Source organism: Glycine soja, chromosome 8 (genome assembly GCF_004193775.1).
Source record: "Glycine soja cultivar W05 chromosome 8, ASM419377v2, whole genome shotgun sequence".
Lineage (NCBI taxonomy): Eukaryota > Viridiplantae > Streptophyta > Magnoliopsida > Fabales > Fabaceae > Glycine > Glycine soja.
Window position 1 is genome coordinate 44,233,314 of NC_041009.1, and position 18,131 is coordinate 44,251,444.

General features: G+C 30.7%; 1 protein-coding gene across 1 annotated transcript; it reads left to right on the forward strand.

Moving 5' to 3' along the window:
- Nucleotides 1-8,384: 8,384 nt before the first annotated feature.
- LOC114423453 (aspartyl protease family protein At5g10770-like) lies at nt 8,385-14,760 on the forward strand. The gene is made up of 3 exons (XM_028390216.1): nt 8,385-8,624; nt 12,308-12,757; nt 13,610-14,760. Exons 1-3 carry the CDS (start codon nt 8,435-8,437, stop codon nt 14,434-14,436), a joined length of 1,467 nt encoding a protein of 488 aa, XP_028246017.1. The 5' UTR covers nt 8,385-8,434; the 3' UTR covers nt 14,437-14,760.
- The last annotated feature ends 3,371 nt before the right edge of the window (nt 14,761-18,131 follow it).

Consider the following 18,131-nt stretch of genomic DNA (forward strand, 5'->3'; position numbering starts at 1 on the left):
ATGTCCCAGATTTGAAAAGTAATTTACTGAGTGTAGGCCAACTTCAAGAAAGAGGACTAGCTTTACTTATACAAGATGGGAAATGCAAGTTGTACCACCCTAGAAGAGGATTGATAATGCAAACAGAAATGACAGCAAATCGGATGTTTGTGCTGCTGGCTAGTGTAGTGCTTGAAGAGACTTCAACATTTCTACAACTAGCTACTGAAGATAGTTCACAATTGTGGCACCGTAGATTTGGACACTTGAGTTACAAAGGTTTGAGGACTTTGCAACACAAACAGATGGTGAAAGGTCTTCCATTTTTCAAAGATTCAAGTAAAAGTTGCCCTGGATGCTTTGTAGGAAAGCAACATAGAGATGTCATTCCAAAGAAGAGTCAATGGAGAGCTTCCCATAAATTACAGCTTGTACATGCTGACATTTGTGGACCCATTACTCCCAACTCCAATAGCAACAAAAGGTACTTTATAACATTTATTGATGACTTTAGTAGAAAGGTGTGGATATACTTTCTAGTTGAAAAATCTGAAGCATTTACAACTTTCAAATATTATAAAAGCTTAGTTGAGAAGGAGTCAGGTGCCTTTATATGTTGTTTACGCACAGATAGGGGGGGTGAATTCACCTCAAATGAGTTTAATGAATTTTGTAAAATTAATGGCATAAGCAGGCAACTCACAACATCTTACACTCCACAACAAAACGGCGTAGCGGAGCGTAAAAATCGAACCATTATGAATATGGTTCGGTGCATGCTTTGTGACAAACAAGTACCAAAGGCTTTTTGGCCAGAAGCTGCAAAATGGACAGTTCATGTTCTCAACAGGAGTCCTACATTGACAGTGAAAGATAAAACTCCAGAAGAGATGTGGAGTGGAATCAAACCTAAAGTAGATTACTTTAAAGTATTTGGGTGCCTAACTCATGTCCATGTACCTGATCAGAAAAGAACAAAGCTGGATGACAAGAGCCTGCAGTGTGTATTGCTTGGGGTAAGTGATGAATCTAAAGCTTATAGATTGTTCGATCCAGTTGCAAGAAAAATTATAGTCAGCAGAGATGTGAGTTTTGAATAGGATAAGGGCTGGAATTGGGGGAGGACTGCAGAAGAAGTGAAGCATGACGTGTTGATTTGGGAAGGTAGTAATGATAGTGAGGATGCCTCCTCTGAAAATGAAGAAGAAGCTGTTGTGGAAGGTACTGAAACAGCAGGAGTTACAGACCAAGATGCAGAAGCAACAACCTCTACATCAAGTGATTCATCTAATGAAGATGCATCTGTACATGCTACAGCTGAAGGAAGGAGTCGAAGAGCACCCAACTACTTGCAGGATTATGAAACTGGTGAAGGATTATCTGAAGATGAAGATTATTTTGCAATGTTTATCTCTGATGATGAAGATTATTTTGCAATGTTTACCTCTCATGAAGATCCAAGCTCATTTGAAGAAGCTGAAAGAGATGAGAAATGGAGAAAGGCAATGGATTTGGAGATTGAAGCAATAAAAAAGAATGAAACCTGGCAGCTTACAACTTTGCCCAAAGGTGCTAAGAAGATTGGAGTGAAATGGGTTTTTAGAACCAAGTTAAATGAGAATGGTGAAGTTGATAAGCTCAAAGCCCGACTAGTAGCTAAAGGCTATGCTCAGCAACAAGGGATTGACTACAACGAAGTGTTTGCCCCGGTAGCAAGGTGGGACACAATCCGGATGGTTTTAGCTCTAGCAGCACAAAAGGGATGGAATGTGTATCAACTAGATGTCAAAAGCGCATTTCTTCACGGAGAATTGACAGAGGACGTGTATGTGGAACAACCACCGGGTTATGTTCGAAAGGGTGAAGAAGAGAAGGTCTACAAGCTTAAGAAAGCTTTATATGGGTTAAAGCAAGCACCACGTGCTTGGTATAGCAAAATTGAAGCCTATTTTGTGAAGGAGGGATTTGAACGATGCGATCATGAGCACACTCTCTTTGTCAAAACAGGAGGAGGTAAAAGAATTTTAATTGTGAGTTTGTATGTTGATGACTTAATTTTCACTGGGAATGATGCATGCATGTTTGAAAGCTTTAAGAAGTCCATGAAGATTGAGTTTGATATGACAGATTTAGGGAAGATGAAATATTTCCTTGGTGTAGAAATTCAGCAAAATTCAGAAGGCATCTACTTAAGTCAGAAGAAATATGCTTGTGAATTACTTGAGAAGTTTGGGCTGCAGAATTGCAATTCAATAAAGAATCCTATAGTGCCTGGTTTTAAGTTGTCAAAGAAAGGAGAAGGTGCTAGGATTGATGCTACTGCCTACAAGCAATTAATTGGGAGTCCCATGTACATTACTGTAACAAGGCCTGATTTAATGTATGTGGTATGTCTCTTGAGTAGGTATATGGCCAGCCCCACTGAATTGCATATGCAGGCAGCAAAGATGGTTCTTCGTTATTTAAAGGGAACTGTGGAGTTAGGTGTGTTTTATAAGAGAGGAGATGTTAAAGACTTGGTGGCTTACACTGATAGTGATTATGCTGGAGATATTGATGATAGAAGGAGCACATCCGGATATGTATTTTTACTGAGTGGTGGAGCAGTCTCATGGGCATCAAAGAAGCAACCGGTAGTAACATTGTCCACCACTGAGGCAGAGTATGTGGCAGCTGCTGTTTGTGCTTGTCAATGTGTGTGGATGAGAAAGGTGTTGGAGAAGATTGGGCTCTCACAAAGCAAGTGCTCTGTTATTATGTGTGACAACAGCTCAACAATTAAATTGTCCAAAAATCCAGTCATACATGGAAGATGCAAACATATAGATGTAAGGTTTCATTTCTTGAGGGATCTAACAAAAAGGGAAGTGGTGAAGCTCATTCATTGTGGCACAAGCAATCAAGTAGCTGATATTATGACCAAACCATTGAAACTTGATGTGTTCCTGAAATTAAGAGTCCAGCTTGGAGTTCGTGAGGTTCCAAATTTAAACTGAATGCATACAACAATCAGTTTAGGGGAGGAATTGTTAGGAATTATTAGGATTTATTATTTGACTTAGTTGTGTTCAGTTAGTTCCTATTTGTTAGGACTCATTAAGTAGGATAGGATTTGATTTACTTGTAACTGTTACCACGTTTTCAGACGTGGGCTGCACCATTTCATTCTTATCTTGTAAGGCTATATAAGCCAACGTTCAGTAATTTAATAAACAAGTAGTTTTGCTATTTTCTCCTTTTTATTCTAACAAGCGAACTATTTTAAACTTGCTTAAGCGAATTTATTAGAGAACCATTAATTGTAGATTGATGTTGATTTAAAAGTGCCCTAAAAGTAAGAAGCAAACATGAATTTGGAGAGTTACGAAAAGAGAGCTCCTGAGAGAGAATAAAAGTGTGGTGACTTATATGCTGAAGGACTCTTCATGGTGTGTCTCTTTATCAGTTTCTTTTTCGATTCCATGACTATATGACTGTGTAGCTAATTCTATCTCCGAGGGGGTTTGATAAAATTAGACTACTTTCTTTTTTCGTATTCAATTAAGTTTGTTATTCTTCTTGTTTTGTGCTTATTACTTGTTTTTAAATTGATTGCCTAATTACTTGATCCTTTTATGTTAAAATATTTTGGAAAATTCGACTTGAATTATGAATTGAAGAAGACAATTAATAATTTCTATGTTTAGAAATAGAATAAAGAATATTGATGATATGAATGAAATTATTTTTAATTCACAAATTATTTTAACCTTAATTTGTCAAGCAATAGAATTTAAGTTTTTTGATTTCACTGTCAATCCATTGGTTAGTATAATCAATTGACTTGTATATATAGATTACTTTTGACAAAATTAATTGTTGAAATAAGTAAAAAGTGTAAAATGATGAAAAAATAATAAAATTATGATTTATGCTATAAAGGTAACAAAAAAAACTAAATATGTTAAAAATAAAAGTAAAATAAAATATACAAATTTAAATTAAAAATTAGTATTTTAAAAATACTAATTCAATTAATGTTTCAAAAATATTAAAAATTACTAAAAAAATTATTTATCAAACAATCAAATAAATTTTTTAATTAATAAAAAAATTAAAAACTAATTAAAATATCTTCTTAACCTGACCATAAAAATACACATGCTCTTTAAACTCACGGACGTTTTGCTTATATACCCTTTAACTTTTTTCAAACCCTTATTGTGGGATTTGATCCAATTGTAACTAGTCTTTAATATTTAGCCTGGACTTGAATTTCAAGTTTAGGTACCAGAGGTTATAGGTTGTGCTTTTATTTATTGCATAGACTTGTGTTTTTTTTTTTTTCAATTTTGGAGGCCTAAAGTGTATTTTCATTTTTTTAGCTCTTTTTATTTGACTTAGAATTTTCTTATATTTTAAGCCTTTTATCTTTCATTTTTCAGCCAATCTCTCTCTCTCTCTCTGGATTGTCTTTAGGATATGAGCTCTAATATTATATATTAGTGTGCGAGTCCTTATCTAAGAGTATGAGAATGTATAATGGACTTACCTCAAGTGACTTTGGTACAAAAATATCTTAGCGCATTGAACTTATGCCCCGCCCCCCTCCTACTATATATAATCTCTTTAACTTGTTCTCCAATATTATTATTTTGAATATTTTCAGTAATACAAAACTTTCTACTCTCACACACACACACACACACACACACACACACACACACACACACACACACACACACACACACACACACACACACACACACACACACACACACACACACACACACACACACACACACACACACACATAGATACTGTTAAACAGTGTTTCATGTAATTTCATTTTAAGGATTATGTCAAATTTGCACAATAATTAAATTCCCAGAATGCTAATTTTACAAACGTTTCTTTAAATATTATAGAAACCTCAAGTGGTAGACGGCAATTACATATAATATTTTCAATTGAAAATAAGGAAGATGACATAATTGCACAATGAGATAACATCATTGGGTTCTAAAAAACAAAAAAAAATGAAATTAAAATATGATATATTATAATAACGTATTATTATTATTAAAGTAAAACCAGAGTATGCACTATAAAATGGACTTGGTACTTGCATGATTGGATCTAGTGGAAGAACTTTATCAAGAATTAAGAAGTAAAATAAATTCTTTAAATTGTGTTTATCTGAATAAGAATCTTCAAAATTTAGTTGACTAGGACAACAAAAGTTGTTGAATTTTATGATGTATCTAGATAAACCGTTAAAAAGTTGTGTTGCCAATCACATTGCTCAAACACAATTATCAAATAATGCACAATCTAAGCTATTAAAGATAAATTATAGTGGACCTGAAGTGTTACTCAATGAATTAGCATTATTGGAGTATGTACATAAATGCATATTTATGCCAGTATCATTGCTCAAGTTATTTAAATAAGCTGGTTGAGTGTCTATCTTCTTAAAGTTAATCCGGTGTGCTCTATAGAATAAATTAAAGGAAAGTGAGTTAATCCAATGAGGTTAATGACATCATATATAATAAGTAATACTATATGATTTCATAGTCTGAGCCCAACAAGAACTAATTAATTATGATGAGCTTTCAAACAATTTTTGAGGATGGAGGAGACCAAGTAATTATTTTTATATTGTTCAACAATAAATATTGGACATATTTATATAAAAAAGTATTGGGCATATTCTACTTTTTAGGAAATCACAATAACTCCCTCTCTATTTGTTAGTTTGTTTATTTTGGGCCAGCTCCCTCTCTATTTGTTACTTCCATTTTACCATGTAATTTCTTAATCAGCATAGAATATTGTACTAAGCAAGAAAAGAAAAAGATATATGTAAGGAGGGGACATTGATATATAACACACAAAAATATTTGACCAATGGAAATTTAAGAAATTGAAAAGGAATTTATCATAAACTTGAAAATAAAAAAGGACAGAAGATATAACCTAAGAGCTTTAACTCAAGCAATATCAATATACGATTCATGTCATAGCTATAGTACCTAACCAAATTAATCAAATAGCAAAATGCTTCGCCAGAATCTTATCAGCATGATATATAATCTTAAAGCTTTAGTGGCTAAAGATTGTAGGCGTGTAGAGTGAGATATTTCTTTCATTGATATTAACATGTGTCATTCTCATTAACAGGTATCACCAGAATCTTTTTATTAAGTAGTTAAGTTGATTATGAAATCCCCTTTAGCTTTCCATTTACCAATTGCTTTTTTTTTTTTTGCATTGTACTCCTCAATTATTTGTAGGCCCGGAAAATGCCACGAAATTATGGACCTTTTTTTTTACCAAAATAATTATGGACCTTATTCGTCAACATTATTAATTCTAACCTTCTTAATTCAAAAGATCAGCGTTAAAAGAAAGAATAGGAGAGATCTTAGTCATGGAGTTCAATTCGTTGAAGGTTCTTAAAGTGGGCGAGATGAAATTGAGAATTAACTAACTCCCTTGTGTTCCAAATGATATAACATATTTTTGAAGAACCTAATTGTTTAATAGGGTGTTGTTTTGTCAATATCGATTGAAGAACCTAATCGTTGAAGGTAGATAGATAGGAAGGCCACGAGTTCTGCACATCGATTGAACATAGTGCATTCTACGTAGGACAAATAGGATTGTATATTAGCATCCGAATCAATTAAAAAAAACAATGATTACTCTAGATATGAATAATTTCGTACTCGTATTGTATATATGCACATTACTTTTATTAATTGATATTTTTCTTCTGTTAGTCAAAGTTTCTTTCGACAAATTCATATATATATATATATATATATATATATATAATGATTGAAATTTGATAGAATCTGGTTTATTAGATATTATGTTGTATTTTAATTAGCCATATATTTTTTCATCGTAGAATGATTTTTTGACAGGAGAATGCTTATTATTATAATAAAAGTGCTACCATTATTCCATTTTAAACTATAATTATTGATTAAAAACATTATTTGTTGTGATTAGTTTCTTGTTTAGAAAAAATCAATTAAAAAACATGTTAATTAATTATTTTTTATAAAATGCAAAATATACTAATGCAACAGTTGAATTATGTAATATTATTTTGATGTTAATGCATGTATAATTTTTGGATAAATTTAATATTAATAAGAAATTGTTAAAGTGGGTTAATTTGACTCACAACGGATTGTCCAAGCTTCAAAGAGTGAGTTAATCCAACTAGTATTGATCTGACTCAACCCATGAAATAGTTAATCTGACCCAACCTATTGCAGGTTGGTAGGTTAAATGAATATTGATTCAACTATAAAAAGATATTATTTTAATTTTCTGTGACAAAATATTATAACATTTAAATATTTAAATTTAAACTAATGTTGCCTTATTTGTAATTATAAAGTATATAGTTACCAAACAATTATATAAAGTTTATTGATGAAATATCAAAATTTATATAAAATTTAGTATTTTGATCTATTTGATATTAACTCAATGATCATGCATGTCAAATGGTAGACAATTTTTGTGTGTGGGTAAATTTTAGACAAATTAAACATTTGAAGGTATGTAATCTTATAGTCCATCAATATTTACTTATATTTTAAAAATATATATTATATGATAAATTAAATTAATTTAGTGACGTGTAAAATATTTTCAAAGCTTTATAAAATTTTGTAGACTTGTTCTTCTTAATATTTTTTTAATTTAACAATAAAATGTAATATTATATATGTGGAGCATTAAACAAATTTAGATTAATATAAGATTTGATAAATATGATTTATATGATAAAAAATAATTTAATGATAAATTTTGAGAAAAATTTATCCAATAAAAATTTATTAATTGTATAATTTTTTTACATATAATTTGTAGGGATGCATTTTGATACAACAATTTATATAATATTTCAATAAAAGTCATTTTTTTATTTAATGGGTTAGAGAACAGTATGTGTCTATGTGAATATAATTACGAGGGAATCGCATTAACTTTCTTTTCTTTTCTTTTCAACAAAATGAGTTATTAATCACAACTATACGCACAAAGAGTGCCATGCACAGATTAGCCATTCAAAGTTTGAATACAAGAAAATTTCCCAAGGCAACCCCCACTTAGCATTAGTGTTCTCAATTTCCTTCATGATAAGTTAGGCATCAAAACGCAGGCCTGCGCTTGAAATGACAAAAATACTCTTGTGTGCTCCATTTTTTTGGGGTCAATTTGGTCAAATTTTGTCTTCATAATGTTAAGCAATACTGTAGACATTTGACAAGGAATAACAAGCTCAAAATTAATGATATATATATATATATATATATATATAGTCAGTGACGTGCAAGAATTGAAAATCTATTAATTGGACCCCCCATTGATGAAATAGCCTATAAAGGCCAAGCATCCCGACAGAGTGAGTTGTATAGCTAGGCTTAGCTATTTCTTACCTCTTGGCATGGCCATTCAAATGTCTTCTTTTGTCTTTGTTTCTCTTACAATTTTATTTTGCTTCTCTTCCTTGGAGAAGAGTTTTGCCTTTCAAACAACAAAGGAGGACACAGAAAGCAACAATCTTCATCAATATACTCATCTTGTTCACCTCAGCTCACTCCTTCCTTCATCTTCCTGCAGCTCTTCTGCCAAAGGTCATTTCAATTTCCTTCTGTGTCTATCTCATCTCCTCAAATTGATATCAACATGTAGTTTCTTAAATGTTATATATCTAATATATCACATTTAGAATTTCATTATGTTAACATTTAATGTAAACTTTCATGACTTTGATTATGGAGATAAAATTCTAATTATATTCTAATTGAAGAACAATATCAAAACTGTATAAGTTAAGTTTAATTTTTATACTAATAATAGTGTAATTTTTTTGCAGTGTTAATCAATTAATAATAAAATAAGGCAGAAATGACTTTTAAGTACGTAATTTTTGTAAAAATGAATAAATTTGTTCCATATCATAATTTCTGAGTGGTTAATAATGTAATTTTTTTTACACACTATTACTGTATAAACTAAATAATTTTTTTATATAAGTTTTGTCTAATTTGATATATTAAGCTGTATTGGACTATATTTTTACATGCATGCATGATTGCTACTATATGTATATTATAATGGTACTGTATATAGTACCCAAAACATTCTACAGTCTAGGCGTTTTGATGTTCAGAGAAATTAAATCCTGCAACAACTTGAGTGGGGAAATTGGAAAATTTTGGAGGAAAGAGAGAGCAAATAAAATAAGTTACTGTATTTTCCTCTGGTCACATATTCGAGATAGAGAGGGATAAAGGGAAAGAAAAGCCAGCCACCACTCATGTTTCTTAATCGAATAAATTCGATCGACTAGCTATTAGTTAGCAAATATCTTGTATATCATACGGGCATTTTTAATTGAAGTGAAAATTTCTAAAAAAATATATAATATTGTAAAATTAATACACAAAAATTGATTAAAATAAATAAAGATATCTTAAATTTAGAGTTAAAAAAGTTAAATTAAAAAATATGAAACTAATTACTTTCTGTGTAATTGATTGAGATTTCAGGTGAAAATAGAAATTTCCAAATAATAATAAAAGTACGCGTCATATATAAGAAAGAGTATACAATAATGGATGCTCTTGTCAACAAAAATAAAATAAAATTTATAATAAAAAATAATATTAACAAACTGTTTCAAATTCCTTAACTTATTATATTAATACTTAAATATTTATATCTCTGCTGAATATTTAGTTACCTTAATCACTAAAATATTTCATAAATTTATTATGTTTTTCTATGGCAAAATTAAATTAAATTAATATGATTATGAGTGTGATCATTAAGATAATTAAGTAAGCCAGCCTTTGATTTATTTGACCAACTTAAAAGTTTGTTTGATGAAAATATAATTATTCAGAAAAGGGGTTTATTTCTCTAATTTCTAGGATTTTTTTAAAATCTATTTTATGTAGCATTTTATACTTATAATTGATCTCCTAATATAGTCATTTCCTCATTTTTATCATCATTATATTATTAAAATTTCTCTTTTAGACATTTTATGTTTATAAATTGTTAATGCTCTAACACTTTCTCACTCTCTTGAAATTATCATTTCTATGATAATATAAAATCACTAATATTATATTATAAATATATTTATATTATCCCATTTCATTCAATAAAATATTTAAAATATAATAAAAATTTAAAAATATTATCCTTTCTTTTAAGTTGAAAAATTATTTTAAATAAGTTATAATATGACAAGTGATATTTACTTGAAAATATACATAATTACCAAATTAAAGTTCAAGTTATCATCAAGTAATTCAATGTGCCTTTTTACATCCTTATACTTATCAACTAGTTTAACATTTTATTTTACTAAATACTTTTAGTTTAGCCAGATAATTTATCGACTTACATCTAAATTTTCTGTTTTCAACTTCTAATTATTTTTCAGATTTCAACTAATGTATCCACTAGTTTTACTAAACATCTTCTATATATTCGACCATTCTTAGTTCGTACGATTGAAATGTGATTTTTTTTATACCTCTTTTTCTCCTTAATTAGTTTGTGGTAGGGACAAAGTTGTTTCGTCTAAATTTTAACAGTTTGTGGTTTGGGATACAGTTGTTACACAGCAGGGTGAGAATGACTGAATGAGAGTTACAGTTGGATTGTAGTATAATTATTTCTCTTATTTGGATCTAAATTTTAACCAAATTAAACATCAATTATATAATATCAACTTGAAATTAATTTAACCATATGTTTCATAAAAAAATATCAGTAACCATTTTGCTTTGAATTAATTTCTGATTTTAAGGGTAAAATAACACTATTTTTCCCCTAATTTTTTTTAGTATGAGCATGTATAATATTGATAAATTAGTTCGGCCTTAATTATAAGTGCATGCATATGATAAGCTCCGAACAAAAGAAATCACGTTTAGCCAAAAAATTAGGTGATATGTAGCTGTCTGATCATAATAGATTAACTTAGACGTGTAGAACTTGTGAATCACAAACTCCTTGAATTAATTAAAGAATTTAACTATATTTGAGTGCTCATTTCAACAATAAAAATATGTGTCAGCGAGAAACCCATAAATTCAAAAAAGTATTTTCATTCATGCAAAATTAATATTAATTCAATTATGTGGTATTTTAGTATTTTAATTCTCTTCACGGCTGTACCTAACTAATAATAGAACAAAACTTTGGAGATATAAATAAATACATACTCACTAATTGAGATAGTGCTTGTTAACCGACACAAGATAAGACTGGCAATGAGATCGTACTTCCAATATATGTAGCTTTCTGTTTAATTAAAGTTGTCAATGAGACACTTTTACTAAGTGATGACCTAAATATAAAATTTAAGGTTAAATATGTTTTTTTTTCTCTGTAAATAGGATAATAATTACTTTTATATCATAAAAATTAAATTATTTATTTTTTATCTTCTATTTATGGAAATGTGTTATATTTGATTCTTATTTCTATACGTGCATGAGGAATTAAAAATAGGTTTTTTTTATGAAATGCAAGGATAAAAAACAAATTTTATCTTTGAGATAAATTATGTTTAATAAGATATTTTAATTAGTTTTTAGCTGTTTTTATAAGTTGAAAAACTTATTTGACTATTTGATAAACAAATTTTTTTAGTAACTTTTAACATTTTTTAAAATATTACTTAAACTAAAATGTTAGTTTCTAACTTCTTGTTTTTTATATTTTCTTTTATTTTTATCCTTTATATATTTATCAAATTTTTTTATTATCCTTTTTAAATAAATCATAATTTAATTATTTTTCTATCATTTTATACTTTTTAACTATTTTAATAATTAATTTTATCAAACATTTATAATTTAATAAATTAATTTTTCAGCTTTAAGCTACTAACTATCTATCCAAGTTTCAGTTAATTTTTTAATTAGTTTCGTGAAACATTAAAAAAAAACTCTATCCTTTTTCATAGAATAAAAGAATATTTAAGCTTTTAAGATTAAATATGTTTTTACTTAAAAATATACTAAATCTTAAGAGTGATGGGTGTAATTGGAAAACTGTAAAATATATTTATTAATGAAAAAAATAATAATTATAATGAATGCATATAATAGGATTTTTTTTTCTTCACAAAATCACTAAAATTTGGTGTCCTTTATTTTGTAACTCCATATTTTCTCTCAATCACTCTCTCTCAAGTCAACTCTTTATGTTATCAAACTTGTTATTCTTGCTTTAGCATGATGGTTAACCATCAATGATTTAACACCACCAATTGTCCAATTCTCTAATTCAGGTCCCAAAAGAAAAGCATCATTAGAAGTGGTACACAAACATGGGCCATGCTCCCAACTGAATAATCATGATGGCAAAGCAAAGTCTACAACACCACACAGTGAGATTCTGAACCAAGACAAAGAAAGGGTTAAGTACATTAACTCAAGGATCTCAAAGAACTTGGGCCAAGATAGTAGTGTGAGTGAATTGGACTCAGTTACACTACCAGCCAAGTCTGGTAGCCTTATTGGGTCTGGGAATTACTTTGTGGTTGTTGGTCTTGGAACACCCAAGAGGGACTTGTCACTCATCTTTGACACTGGCAGTGATCTCACTTGGACTCAGTGTGAACCATGTGCTCGTTCTTGCTACAAGCAACAAGATGCTATCTTTGATCCATCAAAGTCTACATCATATTCCAATATTACATGCACATCTACGCTTTGCACCCAGCTCTCTACTGCTACAGGTAAATATTAATTTGATTCTCAACATTTCAAGATTATTATTATATGTGCTGGAAACTTAATTAGCCACAAAATGATGGTTATATGTGTTTTACATATAGAAGAAACATTTTGACTCAAGATTGCCAAGGGACTTGCGTCTTTGATACCATTGAATTATATGTTTAGATAGAAAACAATGATGATTCTAAAATTTAGAAATCCAAATATACACTAAATATTTAATTAATGTTTGGTCGTTTGGGCTACTTGAGTTGATAGAAATGCAATACATTTTTCTTTCGTCTCATATTTCAATTTGTTATTGTATATATTTTGTATTCCCACCGTCACTTATTTAATAAAGACATAATTTGGTTCTTCCACTAGTTAGAAAACGATTTTCCCTGCCAATTGAAGATTAAAGTCGCTTTTTTCCTATCAATGGTTAACTTATATGAATCAACTAGTAAATATATTATTTCAAATAATGACCAAGCTCACTTCCCACTTTCAAAAGATAACTACATTGGTTAATAACTTCATATATATATTGTGCCACAAAAGTAAACAATTACGACAAGTTTCCTCTCAAGTGTTTTCTGAGTAAGAAAATCACACTCCAACGGTAGTTAGCTTATATTTAAGAATTTAATTTAGATACGTGATTACTGATTTTTTACATTCTCAATCAATGAATTAAATTACATATTATTATTTTGTACAGTATTTATCTTAGATTAAAGTTAAACTTAACATAATTTTGAATTAATTTGATTATATAAAGATTGTTTTCATGATAAAGAAAAAAAGTTTTAAATTTAAATTTTTTATTAATGAAAACAAATTAAGAAATTAATTATGAATGTTTGCAGGGAATGAGCCGGGATGTTCAGCCTCCACAAAAGCATGCATATACGGCATCCAGTACGGTGACAGTTCGTTCTCCGTTGGCTACTTCAGCCGCGAGCGGCTCTCCGTGACCGCCACCGACATCGTCGACAACTTCCTCTTCGGTTGCGGCCAAAACAACCAGGGCCTCTTTGGTGGCTCCGCCGGCCTCATCGGCCTCGGCCGCCACCCCATCTCCTTCGTCCAACAAACCGCCGCCGTATATCGTAAAATCTTTTCCTACTGCCTCCCCGCCACCTCCAGCTCCACCGGCCGCCTCTCCTTCGGCACCACCACCACTTCCTACGTCAAGTACACCCCCTTCTCCACCATCTCCCGCGGCTCCTCCTTCTACGGCCTCGACATCACCGGCATCTCCGTGGGCGGCGCCAAACTCCCAGTCTCCTCCTCCACCTTCTCCACCGGCGGTGCAATCATCGACTCCGGCACCGTGATCACCCGCCTCCCCCCCACCGCCTACACCGCCCTCCGCTCCGCCTTCAGGCAAGGCATGTCCAAATACCCCTCCGCCGGGGAACTCTCCATACTCGACACGTGTTATGATCTCAGCGGCTACGAGGTCTTTTCTATTCCCAAGATAGATTTTTCCTTCGCCGGCGGCGTCACGGTGCAGCTTCCGCCGCAAGGGATACTCTACGTGGCCAGTGCCAAGCAAGTTTGCTTGGCTTTTGCTGCAAATGGTGACGATAGTGATGTTACTATATATGGGAACGTGCAGCAGAAAACAATAGAGGTTGTGTATGATGTTGGTGGTGGAAGAATTGGGTTTGGTGCTGGTGGCTGCAAGTGATTAAGATTAAACATATGCTTTGGGCTAGTTAGAGAAAAATCAATCTTAATTGGCTCTAGGCTTTCATAATTATTGTTGTTCCTTTTATTGCAAAGTGTACGTAACAGTGGCAATAGAAAAAAAAGGAAAACAAAAATGTGGGAATTAAATATAATATAATTTGTAGCATGAAGAAGAATGGAGGGGTGAATATATGACTCTCAAGCCGTGCGATTGCTTGCAATTGTACATATGTAAGGTGGAAAAAAAAATGTAAACTTGTCCTTGTTATTAATTAAATGTTTGTTGAATAAAGCGAAATTAAAGGTCTTGCTTTGGGTTATTTATTTCGTTTTGTTGTTTAATTTTGATATCATATATGGTAGATCAATTTTGTTTTTGATAATCTTTGTGATGTGTGTCAGAGAAAAAATAAATGCAGTGATAGATGTGGATTTGGCTCTTTTAAAATGGTGAGATACTCTTTAGAGAGCAGTTGATTAATCAACAATCAAATGACATATATATGATTACACATTGCAAGTAGATTAAAAAATCACTGGATCACAGCATCATTTAGTACGTAAAATATCTTGCAATGGAACAACAATTTGCCTAATATATATGTCATGGCTAGCTGTGCATGGGAATCCATTGACGCTGAGGATTTTAAAGCTTCCCGGAGTTTGGACTATATAGTTTTTTAGTTTTTTTTGTTAATAAGTTTTGGTTCTTCATCATGCCAAGATATATGCATGGAAGAGGTTACACATGAATTACGAGAATGTTGATATGCTCTTTAAATTTCCATGGATGTGCAATAACAAGTCGATCGAACCTATGCTTCCTTAAAAGCAAAAACTCCAAATCTTTTATTGTTATTTTTGCCTTTCCGTCGTCAAACAAAAAAAGTAATGAATATATGCTTCCTTAAAAAATTCGGTCATTTTTCTCTTTCACAACTCCCAAAACAGTATATAAGAATCTAGAAGTCTTAAAAATGATTTTTCTTTTAAATTTGGATTATTATTATTATTTAAGTCTTTTAAAAAAATTATTTTTTTAGAAATTTAAGTTTTCAAAAATATACTTTTAGTCTCTCATTTTATTTGTGTTAATAGTGTTACAAATTATATCAGTTTTTGTTGTCAGAAATATTTTTTAATTTAACTTCAGTAAAAATAATTTGTGATAATTTAAAATTGTCAATATATATAAAAAAATAATTAGAATATGTAAAAAAACAATGACTACAGACCCTTCAAGAAAAATGATTTAGCAGTTTAAAATCATCATAAATAATTTTTTAAAAATAAATTTTGACATTAAAAAATCATGAACACAATCAGAATGAGAAAACAAAGTAAATTTTCAAAAAATTGAGAGACTAATAAAAAGTGGAGTAAAAAAATAATTATCAAAATTTAAAAGATATAAAATATATTTAAACTAATTTAAAATAAAAGAAAAAGAACATAAAAATGTTGAGAATAAAGAATGTTTTTAACCTTTTTCGATCAACATATAGTAGGATTTTTTTCAATCCTTGTCGATCGATACTATTTTATGATCGATTTTGGTTAAGATTTTTTTATTGGTATTGGTCAAAGCTATTATTTTATTGGTGTCAATTAAGATTTTTTTTTGTTGACATCAACCAAGGTTATTTTTTAGCTCACATTAGTTAGAACTTTCTTTTTCAGTTGGCGTTGACCAAGGCTTTTTTTTACCAACATTGGTCATGGATTTTTTTTGCTGACATTGACCATAGCTAATTTTTGGCACACAATGACTATGATTTTTTTGCCAATGTTGGTCAATGTTACATTTTTGCTGATGATGGTTAGGACTTTTTTTTTCAATGTCAGACGAGACTATTTTTCAGCTATCGCTGACTAGGTTTTATATGCTCAGCATTAGCCAATGATACTTTCTGCTTGACAACGACCAAAGCTATTTTTGGTTTACATCGGCCACTGATGTTTGGCTGACATTGACCAATCACTTTTTTTTTCCTGACTTCAGCTAAAGTTATTTCTCGATGAGGTCGTCCAAGACTATTTTTTCACCATGGTCGACCAAAAAATATTTTTGGCTGATGTTGATAAGAAAACATTAACGGTCGATGTCAACCAAACATCACTGGCCAATGTTGCCCAAAAAAAAACTAGCCGACGTTAGACAAAAACTAGTCTCAACCGACATTGAGTTGAAAAAAATCTAACCAATATCGACTGAAAAAATATTCCTAGGCTACATCGACCAAAAAAATCTTAGGTGCAACACCATTAAACAAATATCATAGACCAATGTCGACCATAAAACCCTGGTTGATGTCTTCGAGAAACATCACCAACCGACGTTGGCCAACAAAACCCTAGTCAACATAGAATGAAAAATAGCCTCAACCATAAAATAGTCTTGACCGATGTCAACAACAAAAAAAACAATCATAGCTGGCGCGACCAAAAAATAGTCTCGACTGACATCGATTGCAAAAACTCTCATCGGCATCGAGCAAAAGCTAGACTCGACTGATGTTGGACGAAAAATATAGTAAGTTGACATCAACCAAAAAATAGTTACGACCAACATTGGAAAAAAAACCTAGCCGACATCAACCGAAAAAAGCATCAGCCGAAAAGCATCATCAATCGACGTTGGTTAAAAAACTCTAATGACATCGAAAAAAATAACTCTAACTAACATCGGCTAAAAAAATCTAGTCGGCATCATCCGAAAAATAGTCTCAGCCAATGTGGCCTAAGAAACATCAACAACTGACGTTGAACAAAAAACCTCTGGCTGACGTCTATCTATAAATAGTCGTAGTTGACATCGACTTAAAAATAGTCTCAGTTAATGTTGGCAGAATAATTACCTTTTTTTTCGACCTTTACCAGAGTTTTTTTCGAAGGGAAGCTTTAAAATTTTAAAAAGTTAAATCACCAGGTTAAAATTATATTTAAACCAAAATTTAATAAATAGAAAATAATGTGATTGAAGAACGTTACCCCACCAACACGGCAAAACCTCCATTCAAAAGCCCAAGGTCTTCTCCGATCTACAAGCTTGAGCTTGCTTACTTTTGAGGATCAAAGAGTCAACTCACTTTGTACAAACAAAAGTCAAGTCAGGTTAGTCGATCGGATTGGTTGGGTATATTGCGGTGGAAACTGTCTTATGTCCAATTTTTTTTAAATTTTACACTAGGATATATTTAAAGAATTTCATACAACTGTTATATTATTTTTTTTAATAAGAACTATGTATACTGATTATTATCAATAATATTTTTTTTAAAATTAAATATATGTATATAATTATTATTTTAATATTAATCGATGAGTTAACAAGTTAGATTCCCAGGTCAATTAGTTTAAAAATTAAAATCCATGATCCAACATGTGTATGAAAAGGTTAAAATAGATTGTTCAATGTATTTGAGTCCATTTAATTTGGATCCAATTGAGTTAGAGAGTGACATGTTTTTGAACAATTCTAAATATGCCCGTGTTACATAAAAGATTATAGTTGTAGATGAGTTGTGTGTATAATATAAATAAGTCATAATTACATAGTAATTTTCACTTTAGACAACCATTTGCTAATTACAGTCAAGATGAATAAGTTTATTTACTTTTTAAAATAAAGTTATTATTATTTATTTTTATGACTTAAGTTTAAGACATTATTTTTTAAAAAGTAAATTATGT